Below are 13,331 nucleotides of genomic sequence, written 5' to 3' on the forward strand. Positions count from 1 at the left end.
ATTTTATGATTTTTATAGCTTCTATTTTAGAATAGAATGTTTACACAGAAGGCGTCACATTTTCAGAAGAGCTTTGCATATAATAACTGCAGATCTGCACAAGAGGACTGAGGATACGATGCTTTTCCTTAATGAGCTATATTCAAGTTTTCCATAAGAAGAATCTCAAAATAGATCATAACGAATTCACCATGACTAATTCTCCGGGGACAAATTGGCACAGTTTTAAAAGTGGGCTATAAAGGAGTGACTATGACAGTGGTTGGGGGGAGGGGGTGTAGATGTGACTTTAAACAGTTTGCTTTTACTCACAAGCCTGAGTTTAAGTGGAAGCTATGCATATTGTCATCAAAGCAGCTGGATTAGATATTTACGAGTTTAGGCGTGAGGGCTCTGAGTTTGCAAATCTAGCAGCTGGAGTGTGTTTGTGGTAGCTGCTTTCCTGTGCTAAGCTGATTTACTTGTTTAAGGTCTGACCTCATCATCCTGTCAGTATGGGTTCCCACCTACACTGTTAGCGGCAGCTTTCTGCTTCAGCTAAACTGGAAGTATTCACAGGCAGAGGGGGAGGGGAGAGAAAGCAGGAAAGACTGCTCGCTCTCTCTCTCTCTCTCTCTCTCTCTCTCTCTCTCTCTCTCTCTCTCTCTCTCTCTCTCTCTCTCTCTCAGCATTTGTGCTTTTGTTAGTTCTACACAAGAGGCAGGGAAACAAGAGATAACAAAGGCTCCATTTCCTTTCTGTTAGAGAAGGCTTTTGTCTTTCCTCTAGAAACAATGTCAGTGTCAGGCAAGAAAGAGTTTGATGTGAAACAGATCCTGAGGCTGCGCTGGAGATGGTTTAGTCATCCTTCTCAAGGATCGCCTAACACTGGAAGCTGCCTTCAGCAGGAAGGATATGAGCATAGAGGGACCCCGGTTCAGGGCAGGTTGAAGAACCACTCACGGGACAGAAACGGACTGAAGAAAAGCAATAGTCCTGTCCACCACAACATACTGACGCCTGTGCCTGGACCAGCCCCTACCCATCAAAGAGTCCTTCAGAATTGGCACCAACAAAACATAATAGTACATCTTCAAGCAAATGAAGACACTCCTAAAGGCGTTCCAGAAGAAAATTTGCTCAAAGAAGCTTGTGACAAGAGCTCACGAGATTTGGAGATGATGAGTGATGACAATATAGAAGATTGTAGAGCAAGGTATGAGTTTTTGGTTATGTAAGCAAAAGCTTTAGCCTAGATTAACTTATTCTAGAAAAGTCTCATTTCGTGCTAAATAGAAGTGTTACAATAATCTCTGAGGTTGTATGCAGCCAATCAGGGTCTTCAATAAACCCCTACCTGTGAAAGAACACTGTAATCACGCATATATTTTGATAATTAATGGGAAGTTATTTTTCCTATGGTAGGTTTACTTCTATTACATTCCCTATCTATTCAGAATTGTCTTTTTGTTTTAAGAGACATTTTTTTAAATGACTAACCTTTGCAGATATCTTAAATAGCTTAGATGTCCAACAGTAATGATAGTTTTGACAAATGCACTAAATCAGAACGCTTTTTGATTTTATGAACAGGGTTACCTTTGAGAAAAATACATACGAGTTCTAACTGTTGAGCATATCCTTGCTTACTACTTAGGATATGGTAATGTTTTTGAAATTGTGTATCTTTTAAAGAGAGAATATATAAAATACCTTGGGATTTGAGAGTCATTTAAAGTGGCATGATTTTCACAGCTAGTTTGTAAACATAGAAATATTCATTAGGCAAGTAATAAAAAGTTGCTCACATGAGCGAGATCTTAAAATAGGAAATGCCAAGTATTTCAAGGTATTAAAATGAACTAAGAAAACAGAACATGTATTTGGGGTAGAAATATTGTAACATGTGATTTTAATCCTAAATTGCTTTCATCACTATGGTTTGAATGAAAGAAATGTTTAATCTGTCCTCTAGTAAACCTACTGCATCATTCATTTTTGTATTGCCGGTACAAAAAATACATTATTAATTTGATTAAGTCACAGTCGAATTTTATTTGAAATTACGTTTTAAAACTGCTTTAGAAAAAAGAACCTGTTTTGATGTATTGAAAAATCACAAAATAATCTATCATGAAGAAAAACTAACTTTGGAAATCTTGAAGCTTGACATGTGTTTCTATTAAGGACTGTAGTATTTTTCTCATTGTGTGAGATTGTTCAGTATATCTAGACAAATCACAAATGCAAAATTAGAGCTTTAAAGGAACTTGGTCTTAATGAAATGTAACTATGTAATGAATTTGTGAGATAACTTTAAGCATATTAGATTTCCTGTAATATAGAACCTTTAAGATTTCATGTGTTTCTTTCTGAGCATATGCATTTTACTTTACCTAAAGATTGAAAACTGAACTTAATACAACTAAAAGAATTTCAGAATATATAGAGTCAGAGTTTTTAAATCAAAATATTTTCCTGTTAACTATCTTTATTATACTTTTTAAAGGACAATTTGAAGTCTAATACATATATTTAACTCTACTATATACAAACTTTAAAAACTCACTGTCATTTCCTAAGAAAATTATTTTAGTTTCTGAGACTAAAACAGAATAGAATAGAAATGAGTAAAGTAAGTTAAGTGCTAGAAGAAAATGACTAAAATGTCCAGTCTAAAGTATCACCAGATGATTTTATTTATGATTTTGACATTACTTATATTCCAAAGAATTTTTCTAATACTGAAATTTTCATAGGAAAGTTAGTATTTTCTTAAAATAAACACAGGAAGTATTTATAAGTGTGCCAAGGAAAGGACTAAGTTGAAGAGCTTATTAATTAAAATGTTATGGCTTATTATCCTCTTAGCACATATTATAAATTTCCATGTTTTGTTCAAAGAGAGTTCAAGGAAGAGCTTTGGGATTTCTTGCTACTTTAATTCTCTTTTCTGCAGCAAGATTGCATAATTGGCAGAAAAGAGTATGCCAATTTGACATCAGTGTGCCACATCCTTGATACAATTACTTTGACAACAAATAAACAGCAACCCATATGGAGAAATCATGATAGTAGAATGGGTGAGCTTTGATACCTTAGCAAAGAGTACTGAGATATTCTACTTTCTGTATGTATGTATTATAGAAGTTAAATCCATAATGGACTAATCTACAAGTATTTAGTATAACAAAATGAGTCTTATTAATTTTTCCAGAATATTAAATATGCCATGCTATAGTTTTATTAATATGTTGATACAATAATTAAAAGCTCATATATATACTTACAAGCATGAATCACAAGTATGTAGTATATTAAGGAAAAGTAAACACTATGATGATGAGTATATCAATATTGCTCTCATCAGTGTATCAGCCAACTCCGCATCTTTGTTTTTCTGTAACTACCTTGTTCAAGAAAAGATTTTTCTCTTCTTTGTTTCAACTATAAACTTCCAATGAAGAACATTCTAATATTACATTATGATCATGCTAAGTGAAACAATATTTAGCTATAGCCATAGCTGAATGCTCCTATGTAATTAATTGTGTTATTGTTTAGTGAAAAATCACAGTTTTAAAATTAACCCACATATAATCGACATCAGTTATTAAATCAAATGAATGTGGCATGTTTACAGTACTAGCACAAACCCTAAGCTGACAGTTAAAGAGCTCTTAGTTTAAGGACATCAAAAGCAATGAGGATTGCATTGCTGCTCTTCTATCTGTTGGACTTGTAAGGTTTTGGAAAACTAACAACTGCACAGATGTATTAATATGTATACCTTTCTAGTTTGAGACTATGAGATATGACTCAATATTCTGCCTTCACTCATCACTTTCTGTTGTTCTTGTAAATATTAATATAGAACAGGAAAAGAGAACTGTATTAATGGCAGAATTTTTCAGTAAGTAAATCCACAAATACTGAGTATCTAGTTTCTTCAGGAAATCTGCTAGGTGTTAGAAATAGAGAATAATCAAAAGTAATAATCTATTTTCACAGTATATGCATATTATAAATTCATATTAATAGACAGAGAAAAAGAGGGGGTAAACAGCCAAAATACAAATTTTAAATGGCCATTAGTGGTCTTAAAAAAATTAAAGGGGATAGAGTGGAAAAGAAAGTATTCTTTCACATAGTGATAGGATATCCAAAGCAAAGTTGATCAAAGATTCAAGTACAGTGAAAGACACCAAGCTCCTGACCCACAAATGTGAGACAAGTATGAGGTCACTGTCACTGTTTTATAGAAGAGTCCTTAACATCACTTTTTCTGTGCAAATCAGTGCTATATGTCCCCTTTGAAGGAAGTAAAAAACATGCTCAGATTAAGTGATGAACAAAACCTTGCACATTTCTCTGTTTATTTTGGTGATATTATGATCATATCCATGCCCAATGAACACAGAGGTGACCTCCCAGACATCCTGTATCCATGGTGGTACTATGCTATCTAAGCAACTGGATACTCCACTCCAACACAATGTGCCTCATAAAGAGAGGTGTATACCCTTTGACCATGAAGTTGAATTTTTGACAAAAAAATTACTCATATAGAGACTAATTCAATATGGATTTCACTCTCTCCCAAAACCAATATATAATATGAAAACTACCTGGAAAATATTAAAGCATATGAGGAAGTCTAAATTGAAAATGATGAAATTTATTCTATTATTCTTTCTAAAACTTATTCTAATATTCTCTCTGACAAAATAAAGAGCCAGTTGTGTAGTATTTGTAGAAAGTAAAACAACACTTTCAATGACCATGTGATTGAAGTGTACTAGGTGCATTAAAAGGCCAGAGCATCTTCTAGCACAGTGTGTAATAGAAACAGTGAGAGCAGAGAGGTTTTGAGAGATAATATTAATAAAGCAATAATAATGCACAAATGAGAGGAATTTAAAAGATGTCATTGTCATCTTTATTTCTTGGCATGAAATGTGTTTTAAGAAACCAGTTTTAGATGTGCAAGTGATTGTTACATCGAAAGATGTAAAATATGTCTTTTAATTACTCATTAGTCTAATGCTCCTTTAAAATAAATATAAATTTCAAGGTAGGATGATATGTGTGTAAGACATCACCAGGATGATCACTGTCCTTTGGAGGAGAGGCCCTGTGGGCACACAGAGGAATGGGACGCACGCCCTCCAGATGAGAACTAATGGGCTGTGGTCAGAGGGTAGAGGAGGAAGACACCACCTGTCAGAGATCTGGGGTAGGTGAATAGGGTAGAAGAGGGAGTGAGGTTGGGAACAGGAAGATAAGAGTGAGAGGATATCAGGATGTAATGTGAATACATTATTTTATAATAAATATCACCAGGACAATATTCATGGTTACAGTCATAGTATTACAGGTAGCTTTGCAATTATTTATGGAAAAAATAAATTTAGTTTCTATTTCTTTTTTTAATAATTTTATTAAGGTATTCATATTACATCTCAATTGTTAGCCCATCCCTTGTATCCCCCCATTCTTCCCTTCCTCCTGCTTCCCCCCTACTCCCCTCCCCTATGACTGTTCCTGAGGGGGATTTCCTCCCCCTGTATATGCTCATAGGGTATCCAGTCTCTTCTTGGTGACCTGTTATCCTTCCTCTGAGTGCCACCAGGCCTCCCCATCCAGGGGACGTGGTCAAAAATGGGGTAGCAGAGTTTGTATATTTCTTAAAAGGCAATTTTACTTATAAGTCACACATTTTTATATGCATTAGAAACAAATTTTTGGGATGGACAGATGGCTCAGAGGTTAAGAGCACTGACTGCTCTTCCAGAGATCCTGAGTTCAATTCCCAGCAACCACATGGTGGCTCACAGCCATCTACAATCCAGTCTTATGCCCTCTTCTGTCCTGCAGGTGTACATGCAGGCAGAGCACTATATACATAAAAAATAAATACATCTTAAAAAAAAGAAACAAAATTTTATCTTAAGTAAATGATAAATTTGAAATGTGGAAGATTATTTAGGCACAAATGAAGAACCAAGAAGAAAAGAAAAAACAGTACTGAATAGTAATGCTCTTAAAAGTGAATAGGTAAAACCTTGTTTACCACATCTCATTTTACAATGCATATTATCACTGTTTATTTCATATGCCTGGCTCAGTGCATAAAACTATAGAGAAACTGAATTGAGAGGCCTAATTTTCTCTAACAACAGAATCTCCAATTTTCATAATAAAAAGTGATGCTCTTGCATGTATGTTCTCATACAAACAAAATACAAACATGTTTGTTATATCTGGGGTAATATGCATGGTACATGTTTAAAATACACAAAACATACATCAATATTTCTATTCAAAAAATCCAAATGTGATAATTTATCTGGCATAGCCACAGTGTCTCACTCTTTTTTTCCCCATTCTTTCGTGCAAAAGTTTATTCTAAAGAATTCCAAGGATTAATAATATAAAACATTTGTGTACTTTTTGGGTTAAAAACCTCATGAATTTTGTCTAATAACAATGACAACTCTTAAAGTGATCATAATCCTAAAATTTCAGAATTGCTTCGCTGTAAGTAAAATTTCTTGCAAAAAAGCATTAACAATGCAAAAAGAATGTGAATTATTAGCTAGTCCATAGTGAACTATAGTTGTTTATAGCAAAGGGAGATGGTAGTAACTGGTATTAAGCTGGCATATCCAAAATTCATCTTCTTTCAACATTTACTATATTCCTGGTACACACACACATATGAACACATACACACACACAAAGCTTTACATGTTTTCCCTCTCTTGTACTTTCTAAGGAAAGCTTTTATTGTAGAGTTCTTATTCATATGGATAATTAATATTTCTCTGTGAAATGTTTGTCTGGGTATGTGTGGTTGCATATCTTTTTGCAATGCAAAAATAGTGTGGTGTTCTAAGGAACAAGGCCTGCATTATTTAACTTTACACTGCATTATTCAATAGAAACTGATTTCAAATGGAAAAATTAGGAATAAACTATAGTGTTATTTTTTTATAGAAGAGTTGAGGTTACAAATTCTTGAATGTGACTTAAAGCAAACTATACAGAATATAAGAGTTCTTAAAATCTTTCACTGAAAATATAGCGCATTTTTTATTTAAATTTAGTGAAGTAATTCCAAACATTTTAGAAATGGAATCTTTTGCTCAACTTTTAATCTCTTTTTGCCCATAGTCTCTTTTATGACAAATACAATGATCTTCATGTTAAATAGATTTAAACTTGTATTGACCATAGTCTCTTTTCTGGCAACTAAAGCCAATGGTCCTCATGTTAAATAGATATTCTAAGTCAACACTAGTGGATTATATACAATTATGGTAAGTGAGTATTTGCTGTTTCTTAATATGTTTGTATTCTTCCACAACCATTAAAATGATAATGATCTTGATTTTCATTCTCTAATGATTATATTCTGTTTTATGACAATATAATATTCTAAAGACAATCCTATTGTAGTTAACTAAAGTTTTAATAACAACATGGAATAGTCTTATCCAGATGAAATTCTCCATGATTATCGTTTAGTGTGTAAAAATTATATTGGTATAGAACTCATAATATCACACAGTTACCAATTTAAAATGTCACACTTTAATCACTGAATATACTATGGATACTAGTAACAGTGAATATTTATCAATATTTTCAAATGAAAACATCACTTATCACTTTAAAATGCATTTGCATTGCTGTCTTCTGCTTTTTTAGAAGTAAGTATCAATACATATAAAACACTAATCATTATATAAAAACTTTAGTTTCCAATGATACAGGGATCATATAGCCAATGAGTACAATTTATTTATGTTTATTCTATTCAATTCAGATAATTTTACTAAAGAGCATGTCAAATGTTTAGGCATAGTAGAAGAGACAATTTTCCAGTTGTATTTTTAAAAGTACTTAAGAACAGTAAATGATAAGTGAGAAAAATCTAAATCAATTTGTTTATAATCATCCAACTGTAATGCAAAAAAGGGAATTGTTGATATTTTAAACAAAAACATTGTGTGTGTGTGTGTGTGTGTGTGTGTGTGTGTGTGTGTTCTGGAAACAGTATAAACTATGTTTTCTAAATCAACTAATAGATATAATACATTATATAGCAGTATAATTTACATTGGGAGGGAAAATGCCAATGAGCATATTTATGCAACTTCCAGAAATGACCCTTAAATTTTTTAGTAATCTTCATTTTATTACCTTTATTATTCATAGTGACTTAACCTTTGTTAACCTTCAAATGTTATTGTAAAAAAATGTACCTTTCACCCTTTACTCTTCCTACTCTTCTTTGTTCTCAGTAGCCAAATTTTAGTAATATTTACAATTCTACCCTATAGGAATATTCAATTAAAACAATTCAAAATACTGGTCTCCAGTAAGGTAACTGCCCATTTAGCATATTTAAAATATCATAAGTTTGAAAATTCTATAATTTATTGTCCCTGAATCTCAAAATATAACATGACAGGATTTGAAAATTCCAAGAAACTTGTTTTTTTCTATCCATTGTATGTTATAATTTCAAATTGTATCATTATTAATGAACAAACTTAGATTTTTTTACTAAAAGGGCTAAAAAAGTTTTATAATGCAAAAAAGCAATATACTCTTAATTCCTCTGCAAATGAAATTGCAATCAATAAAATAAAAATGAGATATATCATAAGATAATAGATGGGTCTATTTCCTACCATAAAGTTTAAGAATGTTGTTTAAATACAAGTAATTAGGGTAGTAATTAGCTGTCTTAAATCCCAGGCACTTTTTATTCTCAGTTTCTTAGTCTATTAGTACATAGGCAAGGGAAAATTTTGTTAATAAGCAAAAATGCTGAAAATTGTAGGCCTGGTGTGTTAGAATTTATCTCCTTGAAGCTAAGATAACTTAGATTCTAAATCTCAGGTTGTTAACTCAATCACTTTTTATTTTTACATCTAAACTTTACTAGGAAACATAATCGTATAGTCCAAGATATAGGAGTAGTGAAAGTTGATTAAATAAAGGGAGTTGAATAGAAGCAATATTCACTTTATTTGGTAAAATATATAAAACTAGAAACTGACTCTGGTGTAAAAGTAGCACAAAAAGCACTAGTAATGTAAAGCTAATCTTAAAAGCTGAGTTGGAATATAAAAAAGTAGAGCACCCTTAGTAGCTCTCTAAGGCTATAAAGACCACAACAACGCAGCCTTAGAGACAGAGAAGATACTACAATCAGCTTTTCCTTTGAGAAATTTCTGGGATTTATAGTAACAATTTCTCATAATATTTCGAAAGGAAAATGCTTAATAAATAGTCTATAGCATTACTTAAGCCTTGTACGACTTTGATATTTAATGGGCTTCCTTAAGTTCTACTATAGAACAGCAAATATGTTAAAGATCATGTCCTTAAGGAGTTTACAATGCAGTTCAGAATGGTTTAAAAATGGTGGGTGTGAGAAAAAGAAAATACACTTCCTCCATAAAAGCCTTAAGTGCAATTACAACAGCAGCAACTTACTTTAGATCTCTTTGTGTTTAGTGTAGGACAGTAAGTCTAATGATTCAAAATACAAATGGGGAAAGGCTCAATTCAAGAATAGAAATAAGTGCAGCAATGTGAAAACTTTATTTGGTTTTCATTTTCCAATATCAAAAATAAAGTAACCAATAATGTACTATTATCACTTGGACTCTACTCAACTCTCTGATGAGTAGTTTGAAAGTTTGCTAATATAATCCTACATATGCTGCAAATATTTATTCTGCCAATCATGATCTGTCACAGTACTCAAAGGATTTCCTCTTCTTCCCCAGGTCCCACAACAAATTTTCATGGCTATTGTATATCTGAGGTTAAACCATGCTGCTGCACAGAATTCTGATCATTTTATTTCCATTGAGCTGTCCATAATAATCACATTTTAAAATATTATGGTATTTTTGAGTTTGATAGGCCTTTAAAGAACTACACAAATATACAATGTAAATCCCAACTATAAATTAACCACAGCCAATTCATAGGAAAAAACAGAACTGTAAACAAAATTTTCTAACTTCTGGATGCTCACCATACTTCTTTCTCAAGTTCATGTTTTATTTTTACATTCTGAAAAAATTATCAGTCTGAACTTAGCATTATAGTTGAAAGGTATCAAAATTAGTTGGTGTAGTGGTATACACCATTTATCCCAGCACTTAGGAGGCAAAGAAATGCAGATCTCTGTGAGTTCAAGGGCAGTCTTGTCTATAAAATCAAGTCCAGGTTAGCCAGGAATACACAGAGAAACTCTTTCTCAAAAAACCAAACTAAACAACAACAAAAACAAAACAGAACAAAAATACGAAAAACCCAAAATACTAAGATAAATTTGCACAGAGAACTTTGTTGAATTAAGTATTTAATTTAACTGTGCCATTTGAAAATGCAATCCTATCATATCAAAGATGCATTTTGATACTTCACAAATCTTTATAGAATATATGTGGTTAAATGAGCTTGTTACATCATTTGGCAAATATAGATAAGGAGTAGTCAATTTGTATGTAGGTATTAGTCTGCGTAAGTTGTCTATCACAAAAGATGGCCTTTGCAGATACTGTGGAATTTAAGCCAGTAAAGAAGGACCATTGTTTATTGGCTTCTGCATGTTAATATAGATAAAAAGAAGTTAATGAATTGCTGTTTGTGATGTTTTCTAGTATTTTGTCTGGTTTGATATGGTATGGTTTGGTTTTGAGACAGATTTTTTTTGTCATATAATATATTTTGATTATGATTACCCGTGTTCTTACTCCTCCCAGTTCTTCTCTATTGCCCATCCCATCCTGATCCACACCTTTTCTATCTCGCACTAGATAATAAATATGCATCTAAGGAACAATAATGAAATGCAATAAGATAAGAAAACAAACAAATAAAATTAGGGCACAGATCACACAAGAACTATAGTGAAATAAAATGCATATAAACACAGACACATGTGCACACATACAGTAATTCAATTTTAAAAGGAAGCCATAATAAATATACACAAAACACTACATATATACATAAATTGTCATATATGTTTTATATATATGCATAATGTATTCACAAAGGACTAGTCATATAAAACTTTTAAAACGAACCCCGGTTTAACATTAGGAGACAAATAAATTCCAATGATTATGTTGACTCAAATTTTATTTGCTATTTATTGCTAGGCATGGAGCCCATCCTTAAAAGTGATTTGCTTTCCCAGTGAAATTTTTTTGGAGAAAGCTAATTTTTTTAACAGTGTCTATCAATTGGAGATAGTTTCTGGATTAAGATTGGGGCATGTGACCACTTCTCTCAGCCCTAGGACCCCGTCTGATGTAGATCCATGCATACCCTTTGCATGAGCCATAGGCTCTGTGAGTTTATATGTATATGAGTTCTGTTGTGTCTAGAAGGCCTTGATTCCTCTAACCCATCTAACTTTTACACTTTTTCTGCCTTCTTTTTCCTGAAGTTCCCTGAGTCCTTAGTGGAGTTACTTCTTGGAGAATTCCCATCTATGACTGAATATTCCATGGTGTCTCACTCTGCATATTTTCTCTGTACTTATTCTCATCTGCTACCAAAGGAAACATTTTTGAAGATGGCTGAACAAGGAACACATTTACGAGTATTGAAGACAGTCATTGGGAGTCATTTTATTGGTATCTTCCTTTAGCATAGCAGTAATGTTTAGTTTTTCCTTAGGTTCCTAGCATTTCTAATCTCATATTCCTGGCCATCCAAAAATTGTAGGTGTATGGATGGGTTCCACCTCAAGGATTGGGCATTAACATAAATCAGATATTAGTTGATTACGTCCACAAACCTTTGTGTGACTATTGCACCAGTGTATATTACAAGCAGGTTACTCTTGTAGTTCAAAGTATTTGTAGCTGACTGGAGAGATGTCTCAGATATTAAAGGATGTGCTCAAAACTTGAACTTATTAAATGTTGTTTTAAAGGAAGATTTCTATTTTTTGACAGTTTGCTAAAATTCTAGAGTGAAGTATAATAAGTCCTCAAATTTACTATTAAATATTACTTATTATATGAGTGAGTTTCACCATCACCCACTGTTCATTCTATTGTTTTCCTCCAGTTTAACCTCAAGGGTTTACTGCATAAAAACAAGGTAAGAAGATAAAACAGACCCTATGCTGCACCTGATACTGTTTTCAAATTGCTTTTACTTCTGGACAGTGTTGCAAAATCCTTTCATTTTTTTCCTCACATTGTAGTCAAGACAATAGGTCATTTACAGAGTAAATCAAGGAGACCACATGAAATGTTTATACTTTATTTTTTCTTTTAAGGAATAATATGAATATAATATGTATCATTATTTTTCATACAATACGTTTAAGTCATTTTCTAGTCCTTCCCCCACCTCTTCTCTGATCTCACCCTCTAATTGTCGATGCTCCTAATTTCACATTTTTTCTCTTTCAAGTATTAAAAGAGACATAACAAGGAGCCAGTTACACAAACAAAGCAAAACAAAATACTTCCAAACAAAAGTTGAGTCTCTTCTTGTGTTGGCAAATACTTCCGGGCTTGAAGCCTGCCCTGGAATGTGGTTGATATAACCAGTGGCACCATATTGTAGAAAACTTATTTTCCTTTTCTAGACCATATAAATTGAAAATAGCTTTCTGATCAGTGAGAGGAATTTGTGTCAATTACACCTTAGTGCTAAGATTTTGTATGGCTTGAGCGTGTGCAGGCCTTCTGTGTGCCGCCACAGTCTCTGTGAGTTCACATGTGTATTGGTCCTGTTATTTCTGGAAGACAGTATTTCTTTGGATTCATTCACCATACTTGGCTCTTATAACTTTTCCACCTTCTCTTCTACATAGATCCTTGTTTAGTGGAGCCATCCCGTTTAGGACTGGCTGTTCCAATTAACAATATTTAGCTGTGTTGGGAACCTCTCTGTTAGTTACCATCTATTAAAAGAAGATTCTGTGATAAGGGTTGCAGTGATGCACTGACATATATGGGTATAGTAATCAGTAATAAGGAGTCACTTTATTACTAATAAATATAATAATGGCAGTAGGATTTCACCTAGGACTTTAACTTATCTAGTATAAGGTTCTTGACTTCATTAACAACCTTTTGCTTGGGTTCCATCTCATAGAATGTCTCTTGTTACTCCCATAACATTTGTGTCAGTATTGCAATGGGACATTCTGCAGCTACGTTGTTGATGTCAGTCACAGGTTTTATAGTTGGGTGATAATGATGATTACTTTCTGCCTTCTGGTAGAGTAGAAAGTGTCTTCCAGCACCATGTACTGTAATTGATAGGAATGAAGCTTCTAGTTGGGCAAA

General features: G+C 33.0%; 1 protein-coding gene across 1 annotated transcript in view; it reads left to right on the forward strand.

The window, feature by feature from the left end:
* Positions 1–535: 535 nt before the first annotated feature.
* The window catches only part of Klhl4 (kelch like family member 4), a 60,268-nt gene continuing 47,472 nt past the window's right edge, over positions 536–13,331 (forward strand). Inside the window, exon 1 of the mRNA XM_051141823.1 lies at positions 536–1,195. Coding sequence (XP_050997780.1) covers positions 774–1,195 — 422 coding nt within the window. The 5' untranslated portion in view covers positions 536–773. The remainder of the gene's footprint in view (positions 1,196–13,331) is intronic.

Source organism: Acomys russatus, chromosome X, assembly GCF_903995435.1.
Source record: "Acomys russatus chromosome X, mAcoRus1.1, whole genome shotgun sequence".
Lineage (NCBI taxonomy): Eukaryota > Metazoa > Chordata > Mammalia > Rodentia > Muridae > Acomys > Acomys russatus.